This window comes from Cololabis saira, chromosome 24 (genome assembly GCF_033807715.1).
Source record: "Cololabis saira isolate AMF1-May2022 chromosome 24, fColSai1.1, whole genome shotgun sequence".
Classification (NCBI taxonomy): Eukaryota; Metazoa; Chordata; class Actinopteri; order Beloniformes; family Belonidae; genus Cololabis; species Cololabis saira.
In genome coordinates this window covers 10,219,915-10,244,800 of record NC_084610.1, presented here as the reverse complement: position 1 = coordinate 10,244,800, position 24,886 = coordinate 10,219,915, and the positions used below count along the sequence as shown (strand labels likewise).

At 42.9% G+C, this 24,886-nt stretch overlaps 1 protein-coding gene across 15 annotated transcripts in view; it reads right to left on the bottom strand.

The window, feature by feature from the left end:
• Positions 1-1,065: 1,065 nt before the first annotated feature.
• Positions 1,066-24,886, bottom strand: part of mbnl2 (muscleblind-like splicing regulator 2) — a 45,260-nt gene continuing 21,439 nt past the window's right edge. For 3 of the 15 annotated variants that reach the window (XM_061715563.1, XM_061715564.1, XM_061715562.1), the window contains exons 3-9: positions 16,618-16,782; positions 15,551-15,754; positions 14,219-14,479; positions 10,985-11,038; positions 10,437-10,587; positions 8,823-8,858; positions 1,066-4,844 (exon numbers count right to left, since the gene is read on the bottom strand). In XM_061715563.1, coding sequence (XP_061571547.1) covers positions 4,720-4,844; positions 8,823-8,858; positions 10,437-10,587; positions 10,985-11,038; positions 14,219-14,479; positions 15,551-15,754; positions 16,618-16,782 — 996 coding nt within the window. In that variant the 3' untranslated portion in view covers positions 1,066-4,719. Of the gene's footprint in view, positions 4,845-7,785; positions 7,881-8,811; positions 8,859-10,436; positions 10,588-10,984; positions 11,039-14,218; positions 14,480-15,550; positions 15,755-16,617; positions 16,783-24,886 lie in introns of those variants that run through there. The other 12 variants (XM_061715572.1, XM_061715566.1, XM_061715570.1 and 9 more) reach the window with 12 other exon arrangements.

Below are 24,886 nucleotides of genomic sequence, written 5' to 3'. Positions count from 1 at the left end.
TATGCTGTGGGGATGCTTCAGTGCATCTGGAACAGGAAATCTTGTCAAGGTGGATGGAATCGTGAATAAAGAAAAATATTTGGCTATTTTGAAAGAGAACCTTAGGCAGTCAGCTGTGAAACTGGGTCAAGACGTCACTTCATCTTCCAACATGACAAGGATCCTAAACACACCTCCCTCTTGGTGAAGAACTATCTCCAGACGACCAAAGTGAATGTCATTGAATGGCCTGCACAAAGCCCTGACTTAAATCCAATAGAAAATCTGTGGGGTGACCTAAAGAAACATGTCCATGCCAGGCACCCATCAAATCTAGAGGAACTGGAGAGATTTGCCAAAGAAGAATGGGCCAGGATTCCTCAAATGAAGTGTGAGAGACTTGTTGTAAACTACAACAAACGTCTGCAGGCAGTAATACAGCAAAAAGGATACACAATTGACTATTAGGGTGTGGGGGGCTAATAATTTTGACCCTGGTAGTTTTTGTTTTGTACAATATCTTCATTTCTGAGTGGAATATAAAATAGTGTAAGCATCCAAAATAAAACTACGAAGTCTACAAAAAGCTGTGTTCAGTTTATTTTGCTCTGGTTAATATCACTTGGAAAACACTTAGAAAACAAGCACTATTTTGTAAGGGGGCTAATAAAATCGTCCTCAACTGTGTGTGTATATATATATATATATATATATATATATATATATATATATAAAAATATAATATATACATGTGTACATATGTATATGTGTGTGTGTGTGTGTATATATATATATATATCCTGGAGTGCCATCAATCACCCCTCATATACCCCCTTTTTTTTTAAAGCTCTGCTCCAGGCAACAGGAAATGAGACATGAAAATAAATAATAAAAAAGTGTATACAAACAGCAGTCTCAGGTTTAGCATGATCTAAAACTGAACTACTGAGATCTACTTAAAAGATCTGGTGTTTGTTTACTTTTAGGGCAGTGGGCTTCAAAGACCCCCGGGGGCCTCTAGTTAAAAAAAAAAAAAAAAAAAAAAAATCTGACATACAATAAACAAAAACAGACTGAGCCTGAAGAGTCATTTGATTTTCTTTATTTCTTTCTTTTCAATAGATTTTACACTATCTTGCTGGAACCAAAGAAACATTCGACTATATAAACATAAAATAGCACAAAATATATGCAAAAAAAAAGAAAAAGAATACATTTAAAAGGATTACATTGAAACCATAACTCTAGTGAGGGTGTTCTTGTCAATTTAACTTCTTTTCTTTTTTTTTTTGTTGTCTTTGTTGGTTAGTGAGACCACAACAAGGATGACACAGTCATTTCAAACCTGGTTTCCGGTGTAGTGCCCTCTGCTGGACGAAGCGGTGAACTACACGCTCCGCCTGTCCCATTGTAAGGCAATGGCACAAAATAAACGTCATGAGATCCAGGACACCAGAAGTAAAGACCAGTAACTGCTCCGTTCAGGCCGCAGCCCCCACTTTTGGCCTTGCGATGCACACATTAAAACCTTATAAAATGATTTCAAATATAAAGATTCATATTCAAAATGAAACTCAGAAGGGATTTGAGAAGAGAGAGCCATTCACATCTCTTTAATAATAATAATTTCATAAGAGCTCTTACAACATAAAACCTTAAGCACGATGGACTCAAGATAAGGCAAAGTGTTTGGATAAGCTGAGTCTGCTCAGTTGACCAACTGCTCAGAAAGTGCTTACATCTCTCTCTCTCGCTCTCTTATTTTTTTTAAACCATCAGTCAATCGTTGCCAACACATTTCAAGAAACATCCCAAGACGACCCCGAACACGAGGGTGTCTCGGGTCAACGAATGAGAACATTTTTTTTTCATTTTTTCAAATTTTGTACAGACATTTTTTCCTTTTTTTTGTTTTCACTAGAAACATTCAGTACGTTATAATTTAATAATAAAAAGAAATTATTGTTTACCCATGCAACGACACGTTCAATTAAAAGTTGACCACCGGTGCTTTTGATGAACAGATTCGACTGTACCAACGTGGTGCAGAGACCTCGAAACAGATCTTTAAACAAAGTGCAATCCTAAAACTCTAGTGATACATATGTCTCAATTAAAAACTCTCAGTGTGGAACTTAAAGGTCCTTTATCAGGGGAGGAGTTGTACATCTGAACTTATTCATTCATAGAATATTTAGTTCTTACATATATAGATTTATATTTATATGTAATCTATATAACATTGATGACTTTTTAATCTATAAGTGTTACAGTCGCGGCGCTACAGAGGCTGCGATTTGCTAATGAAAATATTAGGTCGTTGTTATAATCTCAGTGAAGAATAAGAAATGTTCATATCTCCTTTACAATCTACCTTGTGTACAGTGTTCTAGCAAAAACAAACAAAAAAACAACTTAACAATGTCATTTACAAAAATACCGAACTTTAGTAATTGTAAGATTTGGTTGCCACAGCAACAACTTAATCTTGTTATGAAATACTATCAGACTAGAGTGAAAATTACATCTTTTTTTGTTGTTTTTTTTGTACATTTCTTTGCTTTTTTTCTTGTAAAATGTCATCTATACAATAAACATTTGTGTGTGTGTGTGTTTTTGTTTTGTTTTTCCAACAACACAAGCAACTCTATGACTATGCTCATTACTGCAACGCCGTGATCAGTTTTTTTTTCCTTTTTTCATTTGAAATCGATGAGAAGGCAAGAAGGATCCAGTAGCGTTCGACCTTCGGCGGGGTCGACTTTTAAAGCCGGGCCCCACCCTTCGGACGTGTGCGGCTTCTCGATCGCGGACCTGACGGGTTCGACCTCCGGATGACCCCACCGTGCAGAATGTAGCGCAGCTCAATAAATTACATTCATGTCAAAATAGAATAGTTTACAACTTGTTTTTTTTTTTTGACTCAAATTTGACCAAAAAAAAAAAAGATAAATTACAAAAAAAAAAAAAAGGACTTGTACCACCTTCTACAAATATTATAAACAAGTCACGATGTATGTGAAGACATTCAAAGTGAATGGGACTAAAATGTGTTTGAATTTTATGATTGGGGGGGGATTGTCAATGTCAATAAAGCACCATGAAATTACATCAGTATTGGAGTTAAAACACACGGCTATTGATCAAGATCATTGGTGGAAAGTAAAATAAGATGTGATTTGTGAGGTGGCGGAGGGAGGGTCTCTGGGGCGGGGTGTTCATACACACCAGCATAGTAGACACAACACAAACTTTAAACTTTAAATAAGTCTGAATACATTTCTAGAACCATGAATATAAACTTTCAAAATAAGAGACACTTTACATACATTACACAGTTTACAATACATTGTTTTTCTCACTCACGTTCCTCGTGTAAAACTACTCAAACCCACGTAAGAAACCGTGAAAGTCACCAAACATTCTACAAAGCTAGATTTGATTTGTCGTTTCTTTTCTTTTCTCTTCGTCCCGATGAAGTCACAACGTCTTTTATTTTCCCAGAAGGTACGTTTCGGACAGTGGGTTGTGTTGTTGTTCGTGACTTGTAGGGATCCACTCCGGACACGTGTCGTTGATGAGCATTTTTTTGTTTTGTTTTTTTTCTTCTTTTAGGCACTTCTACAGTTTTTCTAAAATGGAACAGGATTATCGGTGATAGTTGGGTTGGACAGGACAACCGACGGTCACAGATAGCCCTCCAGTCCAAGTTCAAGTCATCTTTTTGCTTGACGAGTGTCGTCGAATGCACCGTTTGTTAGTTTTTTTTGTCTGTTTTTGTTTTTTTTTCTTCTCTTTAGGCTTAGCACTTGAATCCCTCGTCCTCCCTTTCAAAATAAAATAAGATAAAACAAACCCTCCTCCTACCAGGCCCGGTGTTGCCATCACCTGCTAGTCCTCGCTTCAAGTCGCAGTCTGCCTGCAGACCATCAGTATCCAGATATGAACACACATGCACACACTTAGCACGCGCACAAGGCTTAGCATGTCTGGAGCAGACCCCTTGAGCTGCGCTGAGCCCTTGGCACAGACCCGAGCCTTCGGGCTCGTCGGTATTGGCCGCGACCGTCTGTCAACACAAATCTCCTCCTGTCCAGACTGCATCCGCTGACAAACTGAACCCGGCTTCGCAAACGCATAAAGGGAGGGTGGATTGTTCTTGCAGCATGGCGCGATGGCAAAATAAAAAGAATTTTGGAGGGTGCTTAAAAGTGTGGCGGTGAATTCTGGCGGGCTGACTTCATCAACCTCTTCCAAGCTGCAGCTTTGGCATGATATTTCCGTGGATGAACCGTTGGCAGGGCGAGGGGGGGCGAGCGATGGCATCTTAACAGCCTCTGGGGGATTTGGGGGGCGGGGACTGCGAGGCGAACCCCTCCTGACCGGTGCTGCGGTTGTGCATGTTTTTTTTTTGTTTTTCTGTGACTCTTTCCATTTTCCGCTTTTTATGCAAACCAAACATCTGTCTCCGCGAACCAAAGGGATGACTGCCGTGCAGAGGTTTTTAGAATAAATATGCGAGAGGAGGGATCAGCTGGGAAACAGTTGTTAACATGACCTCTACTGTGTATCTGCGATGATGTCCTATACATAAGAATATTCTTTACTCTTCCATGTTAATAGCTTTTTTTTCCTTTTTTTCTTTTTTTAAAGCAATACATACAGTAAATAGCTTTTTTTTGTCTTCTGTGTGTTACACCGGCACTGCAGTTCTTACGATTAAACGGAGGTGTTACACTCTTAGCATGCGGGTTGCTGGACCTCTACGGGAAGGGGGAGATAGTATTTACAGAAGGGCTGTTTTGGGCTTCCTAGTGCAGCTTCGTGACACTCCATTCCTCTCCTTATGCTTATTTCAGGATGATCTGAGGAGAACACAAAGAACAAAAGGGAAAAATTGTAATTTTATCAGTAAAAGACACAAAAAGTTAGAACTTTTGTAAAGTAGTATATACTGTATATATACAGAACAAGTGGATTGAAGTTGAATTTCTTGCTTTTCACTAACAACATAGTGTAGAGTTGATGTCCTCCTGAAGATGTGGATCTAACTATGTTTTGGTCTAGATAAGGTCTTAGTATGTTTCAAATGTCTAATACCTTCTGCAGCTTCTTTGTAACTGCACAGCGGAGGTTTCCAGAGCAGCCATTGAGATGGTTTCTTAGGATCTAAACCAGCAGATTAGCTTGTAAATGTTTCTTTTTTTCTTTTTTTTTTTTTTTTAACTCTGGTTACACTTTCCCAAACTGGAGAATATCACCGAAGGTGCAGAGAGAAACTGGGGAGGGGCTGATAAAACGGCACCCTCTGCGATGGCACTCGAGGTAACGGCGTAATGTGCAAAAGTATTTCCTTTGAGCCACACTGAGACCTTAAAGCAACAGGCAGGTTCGGCTTCACCACAACTAAACAAGCCAGAGAGCTACAGATGAATATTGCCACTTCTCTCTGGTTGATGTTGAGCTGTGGCGACGCCACCTGCCTGCTGCTCCATGCAGATAAGAGCAAGAGCTTCTAACTACTTGCAAACCAACATTATGACCTTTTTCTGGTCACCTCTGTGTCTACTCTCTCTTTAGAGAGATGAAAAGTAATCCTCAACACAACAAAGAGACTAAGGCAGAAGAAGAGATAGAGGGAGAAAGATAGACTACTGAGGGAGGGGGGCAGGTAGAGGAGCTGCTGGCCGCCATCACGTGGCGGCGAGCCAACGCAGAACAAAAGCCGCATGGTGCTTGTTAATAGACAATGGACAGCCAGCACAGGACAGAAGCCACTGGTCTCATCGCACAATCACAGAAGGTCAGCTCCGGGGGGGCGTGCACGCTCCGCCGTGCAGGGTGGGGTATAAGATCACTTCAGTGGTGCAGATGGGCGGGATAAACAGATGCAAGGAAACCGTTTAGAGGTCAAGTTTGCCAGTGAGGTTGTGCAGCGATGCCGGCAGCAGGTGTCGACCCTGGATGAGCTCGTTAGTCGGCGAAATGCGTCGTCTTATTTTTTAATAAAGACCTGCCTAAAACACTTATCTGTAATTGTGTTATCCTCGCTTGAGGTTTTCACCTGTGGCTAAAGGCTGCAGTTTGACTTTCCGCCAGTAGAGGGTGCTGCAACCTCATAAACGCCAGCTAGAGTTTAATATTTGCTCAGACATGGAATGATGTAATTGGTTCCTGCTCCTCATACCACATCAACAGCTCCGAGGACTGAGAGGTGACCAGACTCTGAACCTGTCAGCGTGTCTAATATCCTCAACACATGACGTCTTTACACTTAAGAAATACATATCTCTTCTAACGGGTAGATGTTAAATCAATACGTCTGTTTGGGGTCAAAATGAGGTTTAAAAGGGAGAAGATGGGGAAAACCGGTGCTAACCAGACCCAAAAGCAGTGACCTCAGCAGCTTGTGTCCTTCATGAAAGAAAAAAAAAATAGTCTGGATCTTTATTTTTAATGACATCACATGACCGGGATGACTGGAGTAAACAAGGCGTGCACTGTGTGCAGCATGACTGATGATGCTAATATGAGTTTACTGTGTCCTAGCTGCAGGGAGGGGAGGGACGGGGGAGAAAAAAGAGAAAGAGTAAGGGACAGACGGAGACAGACAGCGCAGGCTGACGTCAGTGTTTCTCCAGCTCCTTGTCCCACATGCATCTTTAAAGAGCGGCTCTGCTTCCTGCTGCTACTGCTGCTGCATGCCAATTACAGGAAGAGGTGGTGACTCACAGGAAGTGTGCGCACGGCCGGCCTATGAGGAGCAATAAGACTCGGTGAGTCGGCATTGTGGTTAATGACGGAAGGGAGGGGTACCTTTCAAAAATGTGCCTTCGCACTTTGAGGAGATTATTGCTTTTTTTCCCCCCCATTTTAGATATTATTCTCCAAATAAAGGGAATAATGTGAGTCATATGATTTATAATACCCTGCTATTGATATTATTGACCCCCGCCCCTTTTTACGGACAATTCCTGATCATCTGGGAGTTACGATTCGACATGTGCAGCACGTCTGATCTGTTCATCTGCGTGTCCTCAGAGCACCTCTGTGCAGATCTCCGGGTAAATGATTGCCAGCTGCCCGCGTGAGCCCCGACGTGCCAGCATTGTGCTGAAATTTCCAGGTTTAAAATGGGCCGCACGTGTTTCGCTCTGGCATTCAGACCTGGCCCTGCTTCCCTGGCTCCCGCTGACGCGTGGCAACAAGAGAGCGGCGGTTCAGAGGCCGTTTTTAGACAGCTCCGCCGATCGCTTTTTTTCCCTGTCTGTGTCACCCCGACGAGCGCAACCTGGAAATGTTTCCTCCCATGATTTGTTCTCCCCCTTTTATCCCGGATTCAGGAAGAGGTTAAAAAGGTGAAACTTGGGAGAGATGGAAACGGGAAGAGGTCCAGCACGGCCGCGGGAAACCGCCAGCGTGAAAGCAGTACAGATGAGACCCCTACTGCAGATGGAGAGGCTTATTTGACAACGATAAGGAAAAGTTGAAAATAAAACTTAGAACAGAACATGCAAAACAAAAACAGGAAGTGATGCAACATAACACAACTACTACTTGCAAATGTGGGAGCTGTGAAGAAGCATTTTTTGTGCATTTTAAAGAAGTATGATGCGGTTTCCTATGGCACTGGTTTACTGAACAGCCTGTCTGCACCAGCCGTGACACTCGGACATGGATAACTAGGCAGAGAGGCAGGGCGTGGGCTACGGCTCAACTGCAGGTTATTGCAGTTCACTACTAGAACAGGCAATACTTATTCAGAGCTCCGGGGACTGATGAAAGAAAGCTTTAAAAGGAGCAAACCTGATTGGCTGGTGCTGTTGCTGCGTAGGGGACACTTGTGGCAGGAGTTGTTGCTGCAGAAACAGTAGCAGGCGTAGCACTGTACATCATTGGGACTTTGTTTGTCAGGGTGGGAAAGGGAAGAGGGGAGCAGGAGGAATGGGTGGGGGGGGTGGGGAGTGGTAGCAATGGACAGGTAGGTGGAGCATTATGGTAACCGTGGCAACAGTGGTGGAGTGTGTGTCGACGGTAAGGTTTGTTGTTGTTGTTGTCGATGATGATGATGGCGGTGGTAGTGGCGGATGTGACAGAGCGCCAGCAAGCCATCGTTAGGGTTACACCGGCAGATGGCATGCAACCATTCGCAATGCAAAGCAAGGAGGACAGAAAGAAAAAGAGAGCATGGGAGAAAACAAAAAAAAAAAAAAAGAGGAGAGAAGCTGATTACAATCACAAGTAAGGAAATTTATACGGAAAATCAGTTTGCTGTTTTTCCCAGAGAAGTTAAAGGAGCATAAGACACCAATTGCAATGAATGACTTGCAGTTTTTCCTTTTTTTTGGCAGAAGGGATTTTAGTCGTTTTTTTCCCCTTCCAGCTGTCAATAACATGCCATTCTGATTGCAATGTTGTGGTAAAAACAAAAAGACATTTCTGGTCACCAGTTTAGCATTAGCTGGTTAGGAATTTCCGCCCCCAACTCATGGTGATTTCTCTGGGAAACTGATTTAAATTTCCTGATCAACACAGCACAGCAAACAGAAGCTATCCTAGAGCTTAAGAACAGATCAGATGATACTAACATTTGAACAATAAACAACCATTAGCAAGAAAAGTCAGCGAGGAGAACAAGAACTCCTTCAGGTGACACAAAATGCACAGAAAGGGTGTTTCATATCTCAGGAATAAATACATTCATCAGCAAACCAAGGACATTTTGTCTCACCTGCAGGGACTGCAGACCCTTCCCCAGTCCTCCCACAGTGACCCCCCCCCGTCCCACTCCCACCCAAATCAGACTGAGCATGTGAGAGAGCAATGGGAAGGTCAGGACCTACCAAGACTGCTAGCAGGAGTCATGCACAACACTGACCCTGTTGTGACCATGCAGAGAGAGAGAGAGAGAGAGAGAGAGAGGGAGAGAGAGAGGGAGAGAGAGGAAGAAATAAATGGGTTAATTGAGGGGGAGGGAAAACAACAAGGTTAGACAAGACAAAATAAAAAAAAGCCTTCACTCAGGTCAGAGGCTACTGTTAACAGTGACACTGTCGGCTAATAATGAAAGCAGATTACGAGAGCAAGCCGTTATGTTTTATAAAAAACAAAAAACTGTTCATTTGCAGCTGCAGGTCAAACATGAAGCAAACGTAGCTATAGTCCATGTCACGAAGCTGCTTGATCGTTGGGTTTTAGCTTTATCCGTATACGTGAAAAAGTAGGAATTTGGGGAAAATACACTGTTTATTTTTCCTTACTAAGTATAAACGCAAACCATATTTATTAAAAATGTTCAATCAGTTTTTTTTCTTTCATAATCTTATTGGAAAGCTGTTTCATCTCTCTCTTTTTTTTTTTATTTTTTTTTTACATATTTCATTATAAATACCGATAGCGCTTTGCCATATCTTCCTGGACTCGATGCGGCTACAAAATCCTGCAATTAAACAGGTGTAGAGGGACGGAACAAAATAAAAAATAACAAAAAAAAGGAGAGAAAAACCTACAACAAATAACAAAAAATGTAATTTATAGTTCTGAGAAAGGGAAAGAGAATGAAACTGAAGGGTTGAGCCAAAGTGCAGCACCATGCAGTGTCAGTAATGTGATGTGCACAGGCTTCCATCCAGATGTGGATAAAATCAAGATGGGTAGGTTGGGGTTTACCGCCTCACAAATAAATCATATTCTTTTATGTTGTCGTTGACAAATCCAATCCATCTGAAATGTCAAAAGAATATTGGACCACTTGTGGATACACGGGGAGGGATGAAGGGGCCAATTTTGGACTCACAAACAACTGCAGGTTGCAAGAAGCGTGAGGTGCGGGAGTCTTATCCCTTATGACTCATGAGTGTTGCTACCGGCGACCACATTAGCTGTAGTTAACTCATTTAGCCAGTCACCCGAGGGCTCTCGAGCTGCTGCTCGCTTCTGTGTGAGGCAGACAGTGGGAGTATTTTTGTTTTAAAGCCCCTGTTAAAAAAACAAAATAGCTTTCTTTTTTAATTTTTAGATATCAGCGTCTGTTAACACTGACCCGAAAAACGAACTTGAACTATTCAGCCCGGTAAAGTGGAGCCTAAACAATAGGTCCTGGGCATATGCGGGAGCAGTTGGGCTTTTTTTTTTTATGAGCTCAGGCGTTAGATGAGCAGGTGTGTCGTATTGAAGAGGTAATATATCACACGTTCTGGTGCTCAGATCAAAGGCTGCGCTGCCCCCTCCGACTGGCAGCAGTGGCGTGTTTTTAAAAAGAGCAGGCGGTAAATCAGCGCTTCTGGATGGCGTGGTTAAAACGTTAGCACGAACCAAACATAAAGTCGGAATGTGTGTCGCTCATGCACATCGATTTATACAGGAAGTATCAGACTATACAGGAGGAAACGGTCACATGTGAGCACATGCACGCCTGTCTGCAGCTGCATGCCGTGGTGTCAGGTGCGGTATCTTACCTGTGGGAAAGAAAGCGGGCTGCTGGAGCTGTGCGTTGGCCAGCGCCTGCTGGTAGTGCAAGACACTGGGGTTGAACAGGGAGCTCGCTCCGTTGCTCTTCTCGAGTGCCGGTCTCTTTGGTAGGGGCTGGAGGACACCGTGGGGGAACGCCTGTCCACCACAACACACAACACACACACACACACACACACACGTACACACACACACACACACAAACACAACACAAGAACAGTTGGTTGGAACCGTTTACTCGAGAACGTCAACGCTAATAGACTCTAAATGTGGTATCTGTCTACGCACAGCACAAGAATGCAAGTAGAAACTACACCAATCATCAACAACACATTAAAGACAGTGATAGTTATTTAACATTACGTTGTAGCTGCTCAGCTCATAAATTTAGAATATAGTCTAAAATGTCCATATGTGATCATATCTATACATTAAAGTGTATCACAAAAACAGAAGAGCCAAATTAAATTTTGTGAGTGGCTACAGTACAATTAAAGAAGCTACATGCAAAGCAAAAGGTGAAAGGTCAAAGTACCAGGTCTACAGTTGCCTCGAGGGGTCGCTTCATTGCTTTGGCAGTCGACTGAGTCTTTAATTAGCAGGCAGCGAGCACATGATGGCAGTGGGCCAATGGGATTCAAGCGTATTAACATACAGGTAACAGCAAGCAGAGGTGCATCATGGGGGACAGCATTGCATTGTGGATAGGTGAGAAGGAAAAAAACAAAAACAAAAAATAATCTGAATGCAAGTATACCACATACAAAACAATAGGCATGCACAGAAACAAAAAAACTGTTTTGTTTACTTTAAAGAGACATTGCTACTTTTCTGAATTAGTACAAAAGCAAAAAGAAAAAAAAGCATCTACATTAACTTTTGGTTAAAAAAATAAAGAGAAAAAAAAAGCAATATACTAGGATGTACTTCAAAACTGCTGCGAAAGCATTTAGTATTAACGTCAGCTATATCCGAAAAAGTAAGTCAACTTTAAAGATATCTCTGCAAAACACAAGCAGTGGGGAAACACACTTCTCTCACTCTTATATAATGACGAGCGGTGATTTGGTGCCTGAGAAAATATACTTTCCAACAACAGCTCGGGCTGTGAGCGAGCTCAGGCCGAAGCCCTTTTAATTCAGCTCTCCCCTCACAAGAGACAAAAAAAAAAAGGGCCTGGACGCATATGTGCGGGAAGATTTAAAACCGGAGATTAGCGCAGTTGCGAGTGAGGCCGTCTCCGTTGGGGCAGCTGTGATGATCAGATCTAACAACGCCAACCAAAAGTAGCTTAACACAATCGCATCGCCTGAATCCTGTTAACTCACATCTATCGAGAAAATTCTCAAAGGAAATCTCCGCATCATGAGGGCATGTCTCTCGTCAGCGAGATCAATGAAGCTGGTAAAAGTGACACAAGTTGCAGCGTAATAACAGAATGTGGAGCTCTGTTTATTATCAAATTCATCTGAAATACTTTAGTCAAGCACAATCAAGCCTAATTATGCAACAATGAATACGTTTATTGCTAGTTATTCACTGTGATGTCACTGCTGGGAGGAAAAATAAGTACAAAAAAAAAGATGAAATGGGTGTGATGAAAGGTTAAAGGGACCATGCACAAGCCTCTTGCTTTATGTATGTGGATCTTTTTTTATAATTTTTATAGTTTTTAGTAGTTTACTTTTTATGAAATTACAACAATGCATTGCCGACGTGAAAACACTCAAACATTGCGGTTAGTTAAAGTGGAAGATGGTCTATTAAAGGTGACATGAAAAGCAAAGATGAATGCATTCGACTTGCAATGGGGTAAGAAGATTACAGCGTGGCAAGCAACACATAATGTGACACAGTAAAACAACATAATCTCAGTAATACGATCTTCTTACTCTAAGTGTATCAGTTAATGTGTAACCTTATCTATCTAACACTTGCTTAAGATTTAAAAAAAAAAAAAAGGAAAAAGAAAAGTGAATCATGGATAATGGTATTACCTATTTGCAGCAGTGCATCAGTTCAGGTTTTATGGGTCTCTGCTTCAATAAAAAAGTACTGCAGCTTAGGCTCAGAGCTAAAGGAAAATTGGATTAAAGGTGCTGACTAAACAACTTATTGTCCTAAGGTTAACCCTCTTCACCTCTAGCACAGATTGCAACTACTGAAGGTAATTTAGGAATTGGGTCATAACACTGATAAACTAAAGTGAATGAGGAACACGGGAGTGCGAAACATAGGATTGCAACAAAAAGTGACTTGACAAAGTGTCCCTGAGGGAGGGGGACTGACTAATGCAGCTTTAAGGAAACAGCAACGTCAGGTTGCACATTTCTTTACTTAGTGTGTTTTAACGCTGTGATGTTTTCCCTCTTTTGTGTACAGAGATCATTCACGCTGTGGGCTCAAAAAGGAAGGAGAGGACAGCAAGCAGCGATGGAGCCAGCCGATGAGAGGTATGTGCACCGCGTTAAGCATGCCCATGCCATGGAGGGGGAGAAAAAAAAAGGAGTCAGTCAGCACACTGGTGCAAGGCAAGGTGTGCAAGAGCAGTAGCCAAAGGACAAATTCAGAAGAAGCCACTCAGAGCCGGGAGGCGGGGGGGAAGGTGGGGAGCAGCCAAGACCGAATGCCAAACTCGTCTGTGTGTCTGTCTGAATCTCCACCTGATCGTCTACATGTCTGTCTGCCTCCTCCTCGGTTCATTAGGGTGGGATTTTTTTAGTGCTAAATGCAGAGGAAGGTAAACCCCCACCACTAACCCCCACCACTAACCCCCCGACGCTACGTCCTCATCCATCCCAGATTCAATTTGTGCTGATCTGCAGAGAACCGCACTTATCATTGAGAGCGGCGGCGTGGGATGGGGGAGGTGGGGGTCGAGGTGTGGGGGGGTCGGGGGTAGCTCATTGTCTCTCTCTATGAACCAAGGGCGTAGGAGAAATAAAAGGACTGCGGTGAGATAATGACGGATTGTTGCAGCGTTACTGTAACGTGTTTGTGTTCCACTTTTTTATCTTTTTGTGTCCGACTGCGCCCCTCTGCGATGACTATTGTCGCTGGAGTCCGCTGGAATAAACCAGCGGAGGCGGGTGTGTTTTTTTTTTTTTGTACAGTAATAAAGCAGTGCTCCACATTTTATGTTGGTGGATGTGTCTTAATATTTTGAAGGTCAAGATCGTTTGTATAAAAATTGCGCATCCTGCTAGTTTTCTTCCACTACCTGTACATTAACTGGTAAAAATCTTCGACCTCGACCTAATCAGCGACGAAAGCAACAGAAAAAGGAAAAAATAAATAATAAAACAAACGTAAGTGACTCCTACAAAATAAAATAATTAAAAAAAATAAAAATAAGAACAATCATTACACTGTATTGGACAAAGTTGAGGAATAAAAGTCAAATAGTGTCCTGTTTGAACACACAATCAACGATTATCTAGTCACCGCAGTTTTGCTCTAGGAAGCAAGTAATGTAAGCACTTCAATTAAGTACATTATGTCTATTTGATGCAAAAAATAATATATAAGATAAAACAATGAGACATTATATAATAAAAGACTATATTGAGGCTCTTTGGAAGGAACACTGCACATGTGGTCTTTAAAACATTAAAACATTTAACATTTCCGTCCTCTCTTTGTCCTGTCAGACCTAACGAGCTACAAACAGGCAGAAACCAATTAGTACATCACTAAAACTGTAAGGTACGCGAGTGTCTCCTGCTCTGTCTCTGTGTAGGTCTGATATACGGGAGTGTGGTGCTCTCACCATGGCTGCAGCTGTAGCGGCAGCCTGCGCAGCCACAGCCGTCTGGTTGGCCTGGTGCTGGGCCGCCTTGATCTTGGCCTGCAGGTGGGCCGGAGGGTGGAAGTACTTGCACTTCTCGCGAGAGCAGCGGCTCTTGATGTAGTCCATGCACACGGTGACCGTGTTGTCGCTGGTGTCGATCATGGGGCTGTCGCTCGGGTGGGCGAAGCGGCAGTCCGTCTCGCCGCGGGCGCAGTTGCCCCGCTGGAACTCGCGGCACACCTGGGTAGCAGGAGAGTTGGGCGGACGGACACGGACAGACGCGCAAACGCACACAGATGTGGACAGACAGATGTATGCATGCACGAAGAGAAATCAAAGAAATGCACAAAGAGATGTTTTACTCTTTAGGACATGTCAGAAAGCATCTTATTGCTACTACTCTGTAATTAAATCTAAACCTGGAATTGGGCGTAATCACAAGGTTATCTGTGCTTTTCACACATGCGTAACCATTTGCACGTAACACTAAAGCACACCTACATGTTTACAGAGAAACTGGTACTGTATAAATGCACACGGGTGCACATATGTGACGGCTTCGTGTAGGAGTGCAGGCGTGTCTCAGAGGGATACTGTTTAATTAGAAACAGCTCCATTCAGTTGCTAAGTGATAGCACTCCTGCAGAAAAACACATACAGGCACACACCTACGCATCACCTCCAGGTCTAAGGGAGACTGTTGTTTATCTTCATAACTATAGTGGAAAGGAAAAAAAAGCTCCTCTTCACGGTCTTTCACAATAACTAAACTATTCTCAGAGTCTCTCGCCAGTTTAACTGTCGCTGTCTCGCAATTTCCAGTTTATTCTGAGCAAATTCGCTTGAAATGGTTTTGTGTTTTTACACGTTTCTGACAGAAGCATAACCATGTTTTTCAACTGAAAGTCCAGGATGATGACGTGAACAGCGATAAGGATAATAATGTGTGGATAAAAGAAAAGCCCCACATGAAATGATGCCGCTATAACAGACTGAATAAAAGAAAGATGATATGAGAGTTAATCCTTTTAATACTACTTCATGGCTTTTTATGAGCATGAATAGCTTTTCTGGACTTCTTCCAAGGCGACTTTTACATATTTTATATTGAAGGCGGTAATATTACTTGAATGGAAATGTAGCGTAATGAGATAAATCTGCTTGTCTGTCTTTCAAAAGTGAATTAAAAGTTCAACATTAAATCAAAATTATAGGTTAAACGTGTGTTTTAATAGGTAAAGAATTTGAATAATTTATATCTACTTGTTATGACTGTGAAAAATTAGGATGATTTTGATTTTGATGGGTCACCTCCAGCTTGTCGGTACGCAGAAGCTTCTGGTTGGAGGAGGAGCCGCCGGTCACCGAGACGGGAGGGCTGCCGGGGACGATGACGGGAGTACTGGGGAGGATGTCGGTGGGCACCAGGCCCATGCTGTGGGACATCGGAGTCAGGTACGGGGCGTAGCTCAGACCCGCGGTGGAGCCCAGGCCCTGGCTCACTGGGAAAGTCTGCTGCGGAGGCCGAAGAAGAGCAGGGGGAGAAGAAGAGCGGACGTTTACAGCTATTTCTTGCTTTACGTTCGCCAACGTTATCACATCTTTAAGTAAGCGGCTCGAGACTCAAGAGACAGAGGAATGGAAAAGATGGGAAACGATGGATGCAGGGAACGGGTGATGGAGAGTAGACAGAGGGCACACAGACAAAGAAAAGGGAGAGAAATTAGAGAAAAAGAGACACCAGAGACAAAATGGTGGTGGAGACGGATGAGAGGGGAGGTGGGGGAGGTGTGACAGGTAGATGCACAGCTGGGGGAACAAAGAGGAGGAAGTGGACCTCTGTGTATCCTGGAGAGCTTTTGCTGAGTGTACATGTCCTGCTTTAGTTGTGCCTCGCCTTACACTGATGCAGTTAAGCACATTCACACTTGGCAGCTGCCCAGTCAGCCGCGGCCTGCCACCGACTGCTGAGCAGCTCCTCCACGTTTGGACGCTTTGCTCTCGCACAAGGGCGACGCAAGAATAATAATCGCAGGAACTAATTCATGATCTTTCTCGTCTCAAACAACAAAGTCATCTGAGCGCTTAGATAACAGTCAATCTAATCAAAGTCTGTGTAATTGAACTTGGCCTGACTTGACATGATTCATTGAGAAAATACTCTGAGCGATTCTGAGCTGTTGCCATAACGAAGGATGACTCCACAGGAACGTGATCCCTCGTTTTTACACGCACCAGCGCTTTCAGAGAGCCGGCGTGTAAAAACGAGACGTTGTGCAGGTAACATATGAACGTCAAAGGCGTGACCTTGCAGAATATTTCAGTTAGAGTGATGCAACGTGTGTTTTGACAGGAGCCGGTTGTGAAGCAACACTAACCACAGGCTGCATGGTGGTGCCGGGGATCATGAACTGCATCTGTTGAGCCAACATGGTGGCCGCTGTCTTCTGCTGGATCAGGTTATTTCGGCCGTTGATCTCCAGCTGGGTCTTCAGGTGAGCGGGCGGATGGAGGTATTTGCAGTTCTCTCGCGTGCAACGACCCTGAAAAGGGGGGAAAAAACGAGTTGATGAGGGAGAGATAAACCTGGCTGTCATCAGTCTTGTCTGGTGACCTGACTGAGCTGAAAACCAGCTTTCGATGATAAAGTTAAAGCATGAAGAGGTTGTTTGTCGGCCCAGAGACTCCAATACATCAGATGATTGAAAGCAGTACACATCAACATACTTTCTCCTCTATAAAGGAACATCAGGGTGTCTACAGGTTTGACCAAGGTAAATTTAAGACTTTTTAATACCATTTTTAAACTAAATTTAAGACCAAAAAGACGAGTCACTAAGAAATCCAGCACTGAAGTCGAGGTTGCCAGATCTGGCTGACAGGTTCCAGCCCAGACGCAATGTAAAACCTGCCAAAATAATGAAAAACCAGCCTGAATCATACATTCTCAATGTTAAAACTGTCAATTACTAAATGCGTTATAAATTTCAAGCTTCACAACATCACTAAATAGCCCCAAAAAAGTTCAAGCTCCAAACAAAGACTACAATTAAAGGAGCTTGAGGCTCCTTTTAAGAAATGAGACTCCTTAACGCCACCCTTCACCACGACGGCCGTTGGGGGTACTGCAGCCAACAGTGAAGCCGGCACGGGAGAACGGGGAGAACGCACATGCAGCGTCATGTGACGTCACATCTGCAGGACAGCGGGAAATTCGGGCCCGGAATTGCAGCACATTTTGCAGCACACAGCCTGTTCAAGGCAACGGAGAGATACACTAGAGGGATCATTCTTTTGGGTTTGGAACGCTTCATCTGACATTATTACTAGAAAACTTAAAATGTATACGGATTTTTTTTCATAAATCTTGCCACAATCCAGCCTCAAGCTCCTTTAAATCAAATAGCAAAAAGCAAATAAAATATCAGTGAGTTTATTGTGTATGTTTCTACTTTTCTCTGCCATAATAGCAACTTTTTTGTTAATAATTTCTTCTAAATATTAAATAGTAAAAACCAGGAAAAGCAGCCCAAATAAATATTGTTCAGCCCAATTGGGCTGAAACTTTCCCAACCTGGCAACACAGATTTAGAACCTCAGAAGGAGATTCTCCTCAAAACAATGAAATACACTTTTTAATGATACCTGCATACATTCCCTGTAAAAATAAGACCCCTGGATTAAGAATTAAGACAAATTAAGACATTTAAAGACCTTATTTTTAGCAAAAATTGAATTTAACACTTTTTAAGGACCCGCGGCCTCCCTGATCATTCTGATAAAAGATGATAGCTCTGTAATTGATTTGTGTCATGCTTTCATCATGGAAACACTTACAAACCCTATTATTAGAACAGACATGAAAATCAAGATAGCAATGATTGACAAAAGTTAAGTTTCGCTGTAGTTTTCTGACAGACAAACCGCATTTTATTCTCAGTGGAAAGGCAAATGGAGGATCGGCAGGGTCAGACGCTCAGAAACCCTGCTGGATGAAGGCAATTACCATGTCAAGCCAGAGCCTAATGGCAAACACAATGATCCAATATGGATCCTCTTTGCAGTGCTTATTGCGAGGAAAGTGGGTGAAACAAACGAGAGAGGTCAGGAGGGAGCGACCAAGACAAAGGTGGACTGTGGGGACGAGGTGAAAGGACGCAGAGATCGCAGGGAAATGACACGAAGACAAAGGGAGGACATGACATGGCTGGCACGACATGGAGGGTTTTGGTTAGTGTGAAGGAGCACACGGGGAAATGAAGACAAATTAGACTCAGCCTAGCGTGAGGAGGTCCGCTGGTTTCTCTAAATACCCCTTAACTCCATGACACAGACAAGACGCAGCGCCGTCTTCTGATTAGCGGTATCACTGGCATCACAATCTCTCTAATTTCCTCTTCTGAGGAAATATGACGGGTCTGCCTTCTGTCCGTGCGGTGATTGGCAACGAGCGAGTTTAATTACTCAAGTGCTGCACTCGAATGCCAGTTTAAGCCCGCGATAAATCAGAGAAAAGGGCAACAAGCCGTGTACAGGATACGTCCCATGTAATGTGGCGGCCTGCAATGATCTGTAACATGTTTGACAGGGATTCCAGCTGAATGCTTCTGCGATTGGTCAAAGTGGTATTGAACCAAAAGAGCCAGCATAAAGTTTAACAGCTATATCGATAAACAAAAAATGAATATCCAATTAAAATTCCAATGCAAACAACATTATTGCGGTGCTTTCAAGCTGCTCCGGTTCACTGTCTATTATCAACGTTGCCCAGGTACTTCCAAGCCCTTAATTAATCAATATTCTCTCTTTCCTCACTGTCATTAAATATGTTTTAAAGCACAATCAAGTCGGACGTTTCAACTGAGCCTGAGATCTATTAGCAGTGAGTGGAGAAAAAAGTCGATATAACATATTATTCTGAGACACACGATTGAACAAAAGAATAATCTGGATTATTTCTGTTAACACAAAGACTGGGAAGATCAGGGTGTCCCGAGACGAGTTCGACGTTGATGCTCAACCTACAGTCAAGTCTACACCTCTACTCTGAGAGCTTTGTTCCTCCTGTACGTTAGGCAAGCAAGCAACCAAAATCTTTTAATCAAGCACGGCTCAATGTATAAGCCTTGCTCTTAGTGTAAACAACACGTACTCAACTCTCATCATAGGAAAACTAATAAAAGCTGGCTATCATGTTCCTCTCAACTGATGTGAAAGACCGCCCCAGAGAGAACCAAACCGACTACTTGCATTGTTGTGATTACTTTTCTTTCAACTGATCTGGAGTGCAAGAGAGTTCAAAAGATGTTTCATTCGTAGGCACAATAGGTGCAATAGGTGGAGAGATACAGTCGAGAAAGGCCGGGGTATAACTGGACAGGTCTCAGGTTCATCGCCAAACTAAGAAGAATAACCACGCATGCAGCTTTGCATTTTGCTGGTGAGGAGCATTGAAATGTGTTAACACAATACCAAGCAGGAAAGACATCAGAAATAATCTTAGAGAAGCAAATGTTGTTTCCAATCCATCTGGAAAAGTTTACAAGGTCAAGGGAAAAAAAAAAAAAATTCAGACTCCACCCAGACAGTAGACTTGGGTACTAAATAGATTTAATCCAAATTGATAGTTTATGAAAATGCTTATAAATAAAAATCTATTTTTACTTTGACCTGCATAACTTTTGCATGGTGCTGCCATGTTCAGAAAACTTCCAACAAACCACATATACGATTGAAAGTGAATAGTTTTCCCCAAAAAGTGTTTCCAAAAACAGGAACAGTTTCTGTTTTTCCGTTCAAATTTGGGAGGTCTGATGTCGCGCCATCTGTTGTTAGCCGACGACAGATGGCAACTGACTCCAATGCAGCAACATATTCTGACGACCAATCGACTCCAGACCACTTATGAGTTATCATTTAAGCCTCTTTTCTCTAAAAAAAAAACATGGCAGCAAACCTGAAGGTGGAAAACTGTTGGGACAGTATTCGTTGGACGGATGAAAACAAAACAAAGTTGACCAAACTGCCCAGCACCACATCTGGTAAAAAACCAAAGCTATAAGTTGGTGTTTTACTGGGGGGGGGGGGGATTTACGCCCCTTTTACATCCACATGAGTCGATGTTTAAATGGACATCAGTGATCTAATTATAGACTTTAATCTATTGACTTAAAGCTAAATGAGACGATACTCCATTTAAGCTGTTTACATGAGTTGCTCTGAGAATATTCACTTGATATTCTAGGTTTCCATATTAAACAGCATAATTTGATAAACTGCACATCCCTTATGTCCCTGTGCCTTTCATCTCCCTGATGGGAACGTGTGGAGCCAAAACAAAAACTATTAATGTGTTTTTAGATACAGTTTGAATGTCAGCTAGTTTTTCCTTTAGTTTCTCTCGTGAGGGGCCGATCCATTTTTCCATAAAGCACATGTAAAAATGCCTGTTCTGGTATTCTGTACAGATGTTTGTTGACATCAGATTCTGTTATGAGTGTTTTGTATAGTATAGCCTTTTATTGTTAGTGTCATTTGTCATTAATATTTTACAAGTACTATATGCTGTTTAATTGTGATTAATATGTTTATTTACATGTCTTCATAGATTGTATTACATACTTTAAGTATAGATGAAAGTCCCTGTTTACATGGACGACTCGTATTCAGGCTATTCAGCTAATCAGATTAATATTAGAGTATTGTTCACCATGAATTCCTCTCGAGTCAAATGTGACACCAGCTGTCCCTCAACGATAGTCTGGCTGAATCTGGTTCACGCAACGAGACAATTATCCCAAACTAATCAGTAAATCTACATCAGAATGGCTGAAGAGGTACTGTAAAGAAGAATTCAAAATTCATCCACGATGATATAGGAGATTATTAATAATGTCAGACCAAGGCTTTAAACTAATGAATTATGAGGTGTTTTTTCCACATACTGCTTCTGCATTTTGATTCTTTTTTTCTTAATTATATCTTGATAAGTAGATCTTAACCTCCACGACCTGGTGTGAAAGCTCCAATGAGCTTCTGATACCTCCTCTGATAACTGTTTCACAGTTCAAACGCAGACAAATCGCACCTACCCACACATATGCATACTAAATCGCTTGGTCACAACAAGCCTCCCCCTACACACACGCAGAGGCATGTGTGTGTGTGTTATACTGTTATAGGCTGTTCAGAAACCTCATCCAGGCCAAAGGCATTATGCCGGCACTTAACCTCACAACCAAAAACCTCACAGGTGGGGGAAAAAAAAGGGTTTTGTGTTGCCGCCATCAGAAATGTCGGCAATACACGAGTGTCATGTGTATCTGTGGCCACGAGAAACAACGCGTAGGCAGGTGTAACTGTGCAGGAGAAACTGCGCGGGCGGGTGTGAGAAAGGGAGCTGGTGCTGAAGCTGAGCTCTGGACAGCATCCCAGACCGAGTCCGTGGGGAAGTGCAGCCTCACCGCTACACCCTATAGTGCTCGTATACCCTGAAGGACACGGATAACAGCATGCAAACAAACACCACCGACCCTCACCGTGCACTTTGTCAGTCATGTGTTTCTGTTCATCTACGGCTGGAGAGGGAAAGAGACTTCTCCGTAATTGCGCATCATTATTTTCCATTTAAAGTGATGAGTTAAATGGTGAAGCTGCTTGGGAGAGTGGCTGTCTTTAGAAGCGCTGGACTCGCTCTTGAAAACTCCCCCTACTTTCATCCTGTCAGTCCTGTTTAAGAGTCTTTTCTCACTGATCTATTTTTGATTCATCACAGCTTTGTGCGTGGTCTTTGCATAAGTTACTATTTTTCATTTTCTTTATCTTATTTCAAGGTAGGAAAAGTATCTAAAAAAAAATAAAAAAAGGCCTCTTACAATGGAAACTCCAGCGCAATGACATTAAAACAATATTACCCAAACATATATTAGTAAACGTGATCTTCATTAACCTTAAAGATCCATATATACTTGGATTATACGCCAATAACCGCCAATTTAAATTGTCTGCGACATCTAAACTACATCAGAGTCAATCCACATAAATTGGGATCAATTTTAATTAGTAAGTGTATTTAAATAAAGGACAGATGAAATAACCGAGTTTATGAGTCACCTCTTAAAGTGAGCGTCTGCGGTGTTGCTGGTGCGTTCGTGCCAACTCTCAGGCTGCGAGCAGCTTTTATTAGGATGAATGGGAACCACTGCAGAACATGGTATAGTATAATCAAATAAAACATAATAAATCCAGGTCCTACAGATACATTTTATGGCTCTGAACAGCTTTCAACCACAGAAATAATGATTCTGTGGGACTATACAAGTCTAATTTCTTTCCTTTTGATTCACATGTGCACATAGATATATAAGCATATATACGTTTTATAAATACAAGAAGGGCAGGTACAACAGAACAGGAGAGAGATGAGAACAAAAACCATGCAGGAATGGTCCAGTGTGCTTTTTGGGAGACCACACTTGGGGATTCGAAGCACATAGGAGGTAAGCTTTGAGGGAAGGCAGCGTTGCATGAAAAGCTGATGGTTTTAAGCACCGACGGGGTTCACCAACATAATCATGACGGCCCTAAAAGGCAGCACGCATGACCGATGACAACTCCGAGCCATCATCTGCTTTCACATCTCCATTCTTTTAGTGGGATGTGCAGACACAACTGCAGACACCCGCACACAGAGCGACACACACGCCGAGCGAGTGCACCGTGCCTCGTGTCTCAGCCACCCACTCGGAGCAGGGCAGAAAACCATTCATGGCATGTGCTGTCGCCGAGCGGCCGTGTATGAAAAGGATCTTTGAAAGCACCACGGCACCTCTGCGGTTCACGTGCCAGCCGTCGTTGTGCAGCCACAGCCACCTTCCACCAGGGTCGCTCGTACCAGACTCTCTCTGAGTGTCCGCTGCTCCTCTGTGATCCCTGCTTTTGGATTAATAAGTGCTATGATTTAGACTGGATAAGTGGCTCTGCAAGAGGGAGAGGTGACAGAACGATTATGTCAGTCCCATAAATCTATAATCTATAAAAGAGGAGTAATGTTTACAACTTTGTTCCCCTTGTTTATTATTCTGTTATTGTCTTAAGTGTGTTTAAAGTGTAGTAGCACAGAAAATCGGTGTATCCCAGTTCGGCTGAGCACGCTCATTTGACTAACTGTTTGATAAAAAGAAGTTGGGGGGGGCAGAAGAAAACAAAAAACCCAGTTCACCCGAACACAGCGCCAGAGTGCTGAGGGGGGAGGGAGGTAACGAAAATTCATCCGACCCAACATGACATCGCTATGATCAATCACACTGATGTTTGGGTTTGTCTGTCCTCAGTTATGGACGTCTGCATGTCTTTCCACAACCAACAGATGTAATTTAAGGATGAATGTTTAACCAATAATTACCACATTCAGACCAAAACTTTTAAAAAACAAAAAAAAAAAAAAAAACGGTATATTGGCCGCACGCTGGAGGGCTCAGCCGTAGCGGTGAATTTCTAACTAACGTCAGCATCTCCTTGCCTGGACATCTTCGGTGGCTCGGAGCCCTTTCCTCGACCCCCTACCTCCTTCATTAGGATAACTGAATGGCTGGAGTGATGACTGTTGTGTGTCTGTGGGTGGTGGAGACACAGAGGGCCAGTCTTCAACCCGCTCGGAAGAATAGCGCTTCAGTTGTGGGCCCCTCGGTTCGTCACTGTAACATTTGCATTTCGCCCTCAATGGCTGCTCTATCCCGAGGCCCGCTGGAGACACAGAGCGCCCGCCTATAGGCCGCGGCTGACTGATGAGCTGTAAACGGCCTGCTAAGGGCTTTATTTCTCCTCTTTAATAGGAAGACCAATCTCCCGCTGCTTATGCAGGATGGATGCACATGAGATGAGTTATTGCTTTTCGTTCCCTAATCAACACCTCAATCTGTGAAACGGTATTGAAACATTAGGTAGTGCCTTGGGAATCAGAGAGGTGTGCGCATGCAAATCTATATTAATCCTCCGTTTTCTTTTGTGGCGCCGAGAAGCTGGGTTGGTTTTTACATATCGTCGGCCTGATGGTATCTCTTTCAGCGCTCGGCAACATGATCAATGGTGCTGTGACTGGCAGTAATGGCAGACTGCGCGCTGGAAAGAACAATCACGGTGGACAATAATGGGGAGGAGAGCAGGGTCAGCACACAACGGGCCGTGACTAAGCAATGTTTGATTGCACCACCTGACAGAGAGGCAGTGGCACACTTCAAACCAGGAATATAGGACTATGACTAACGACGTTGTTAATCAACGCGGATCGCGATGATTCTGGCGAGCAACAGATGCACGGAGAAAACACACTTTATATTCCCCCGAATGAGACGGCCTTGTTACTTGAAATCGCCTGTTATGTCCCAAAGCATCTGGTTTCCTAGCGGCTGCATCCATCAGAGTCCTCTCCCAGCAGTTTATCCGATTGTACTACAAAGCGTGAAAGAGGAGGGCCTCTGTGAGGAACCGACACAAATCTCCCCGACATAAAACCTGTGATATGTGTAATCCACTTAGAGCAGAGCTGAAGAACCTCATGTATCTAAACTGACCAACGAAGAAAGGAGGTCAGCCTCTCTTCCTCCTCCCTTAATATTCCCAGGTACTTTTCTTTATGTGCTACTTCAC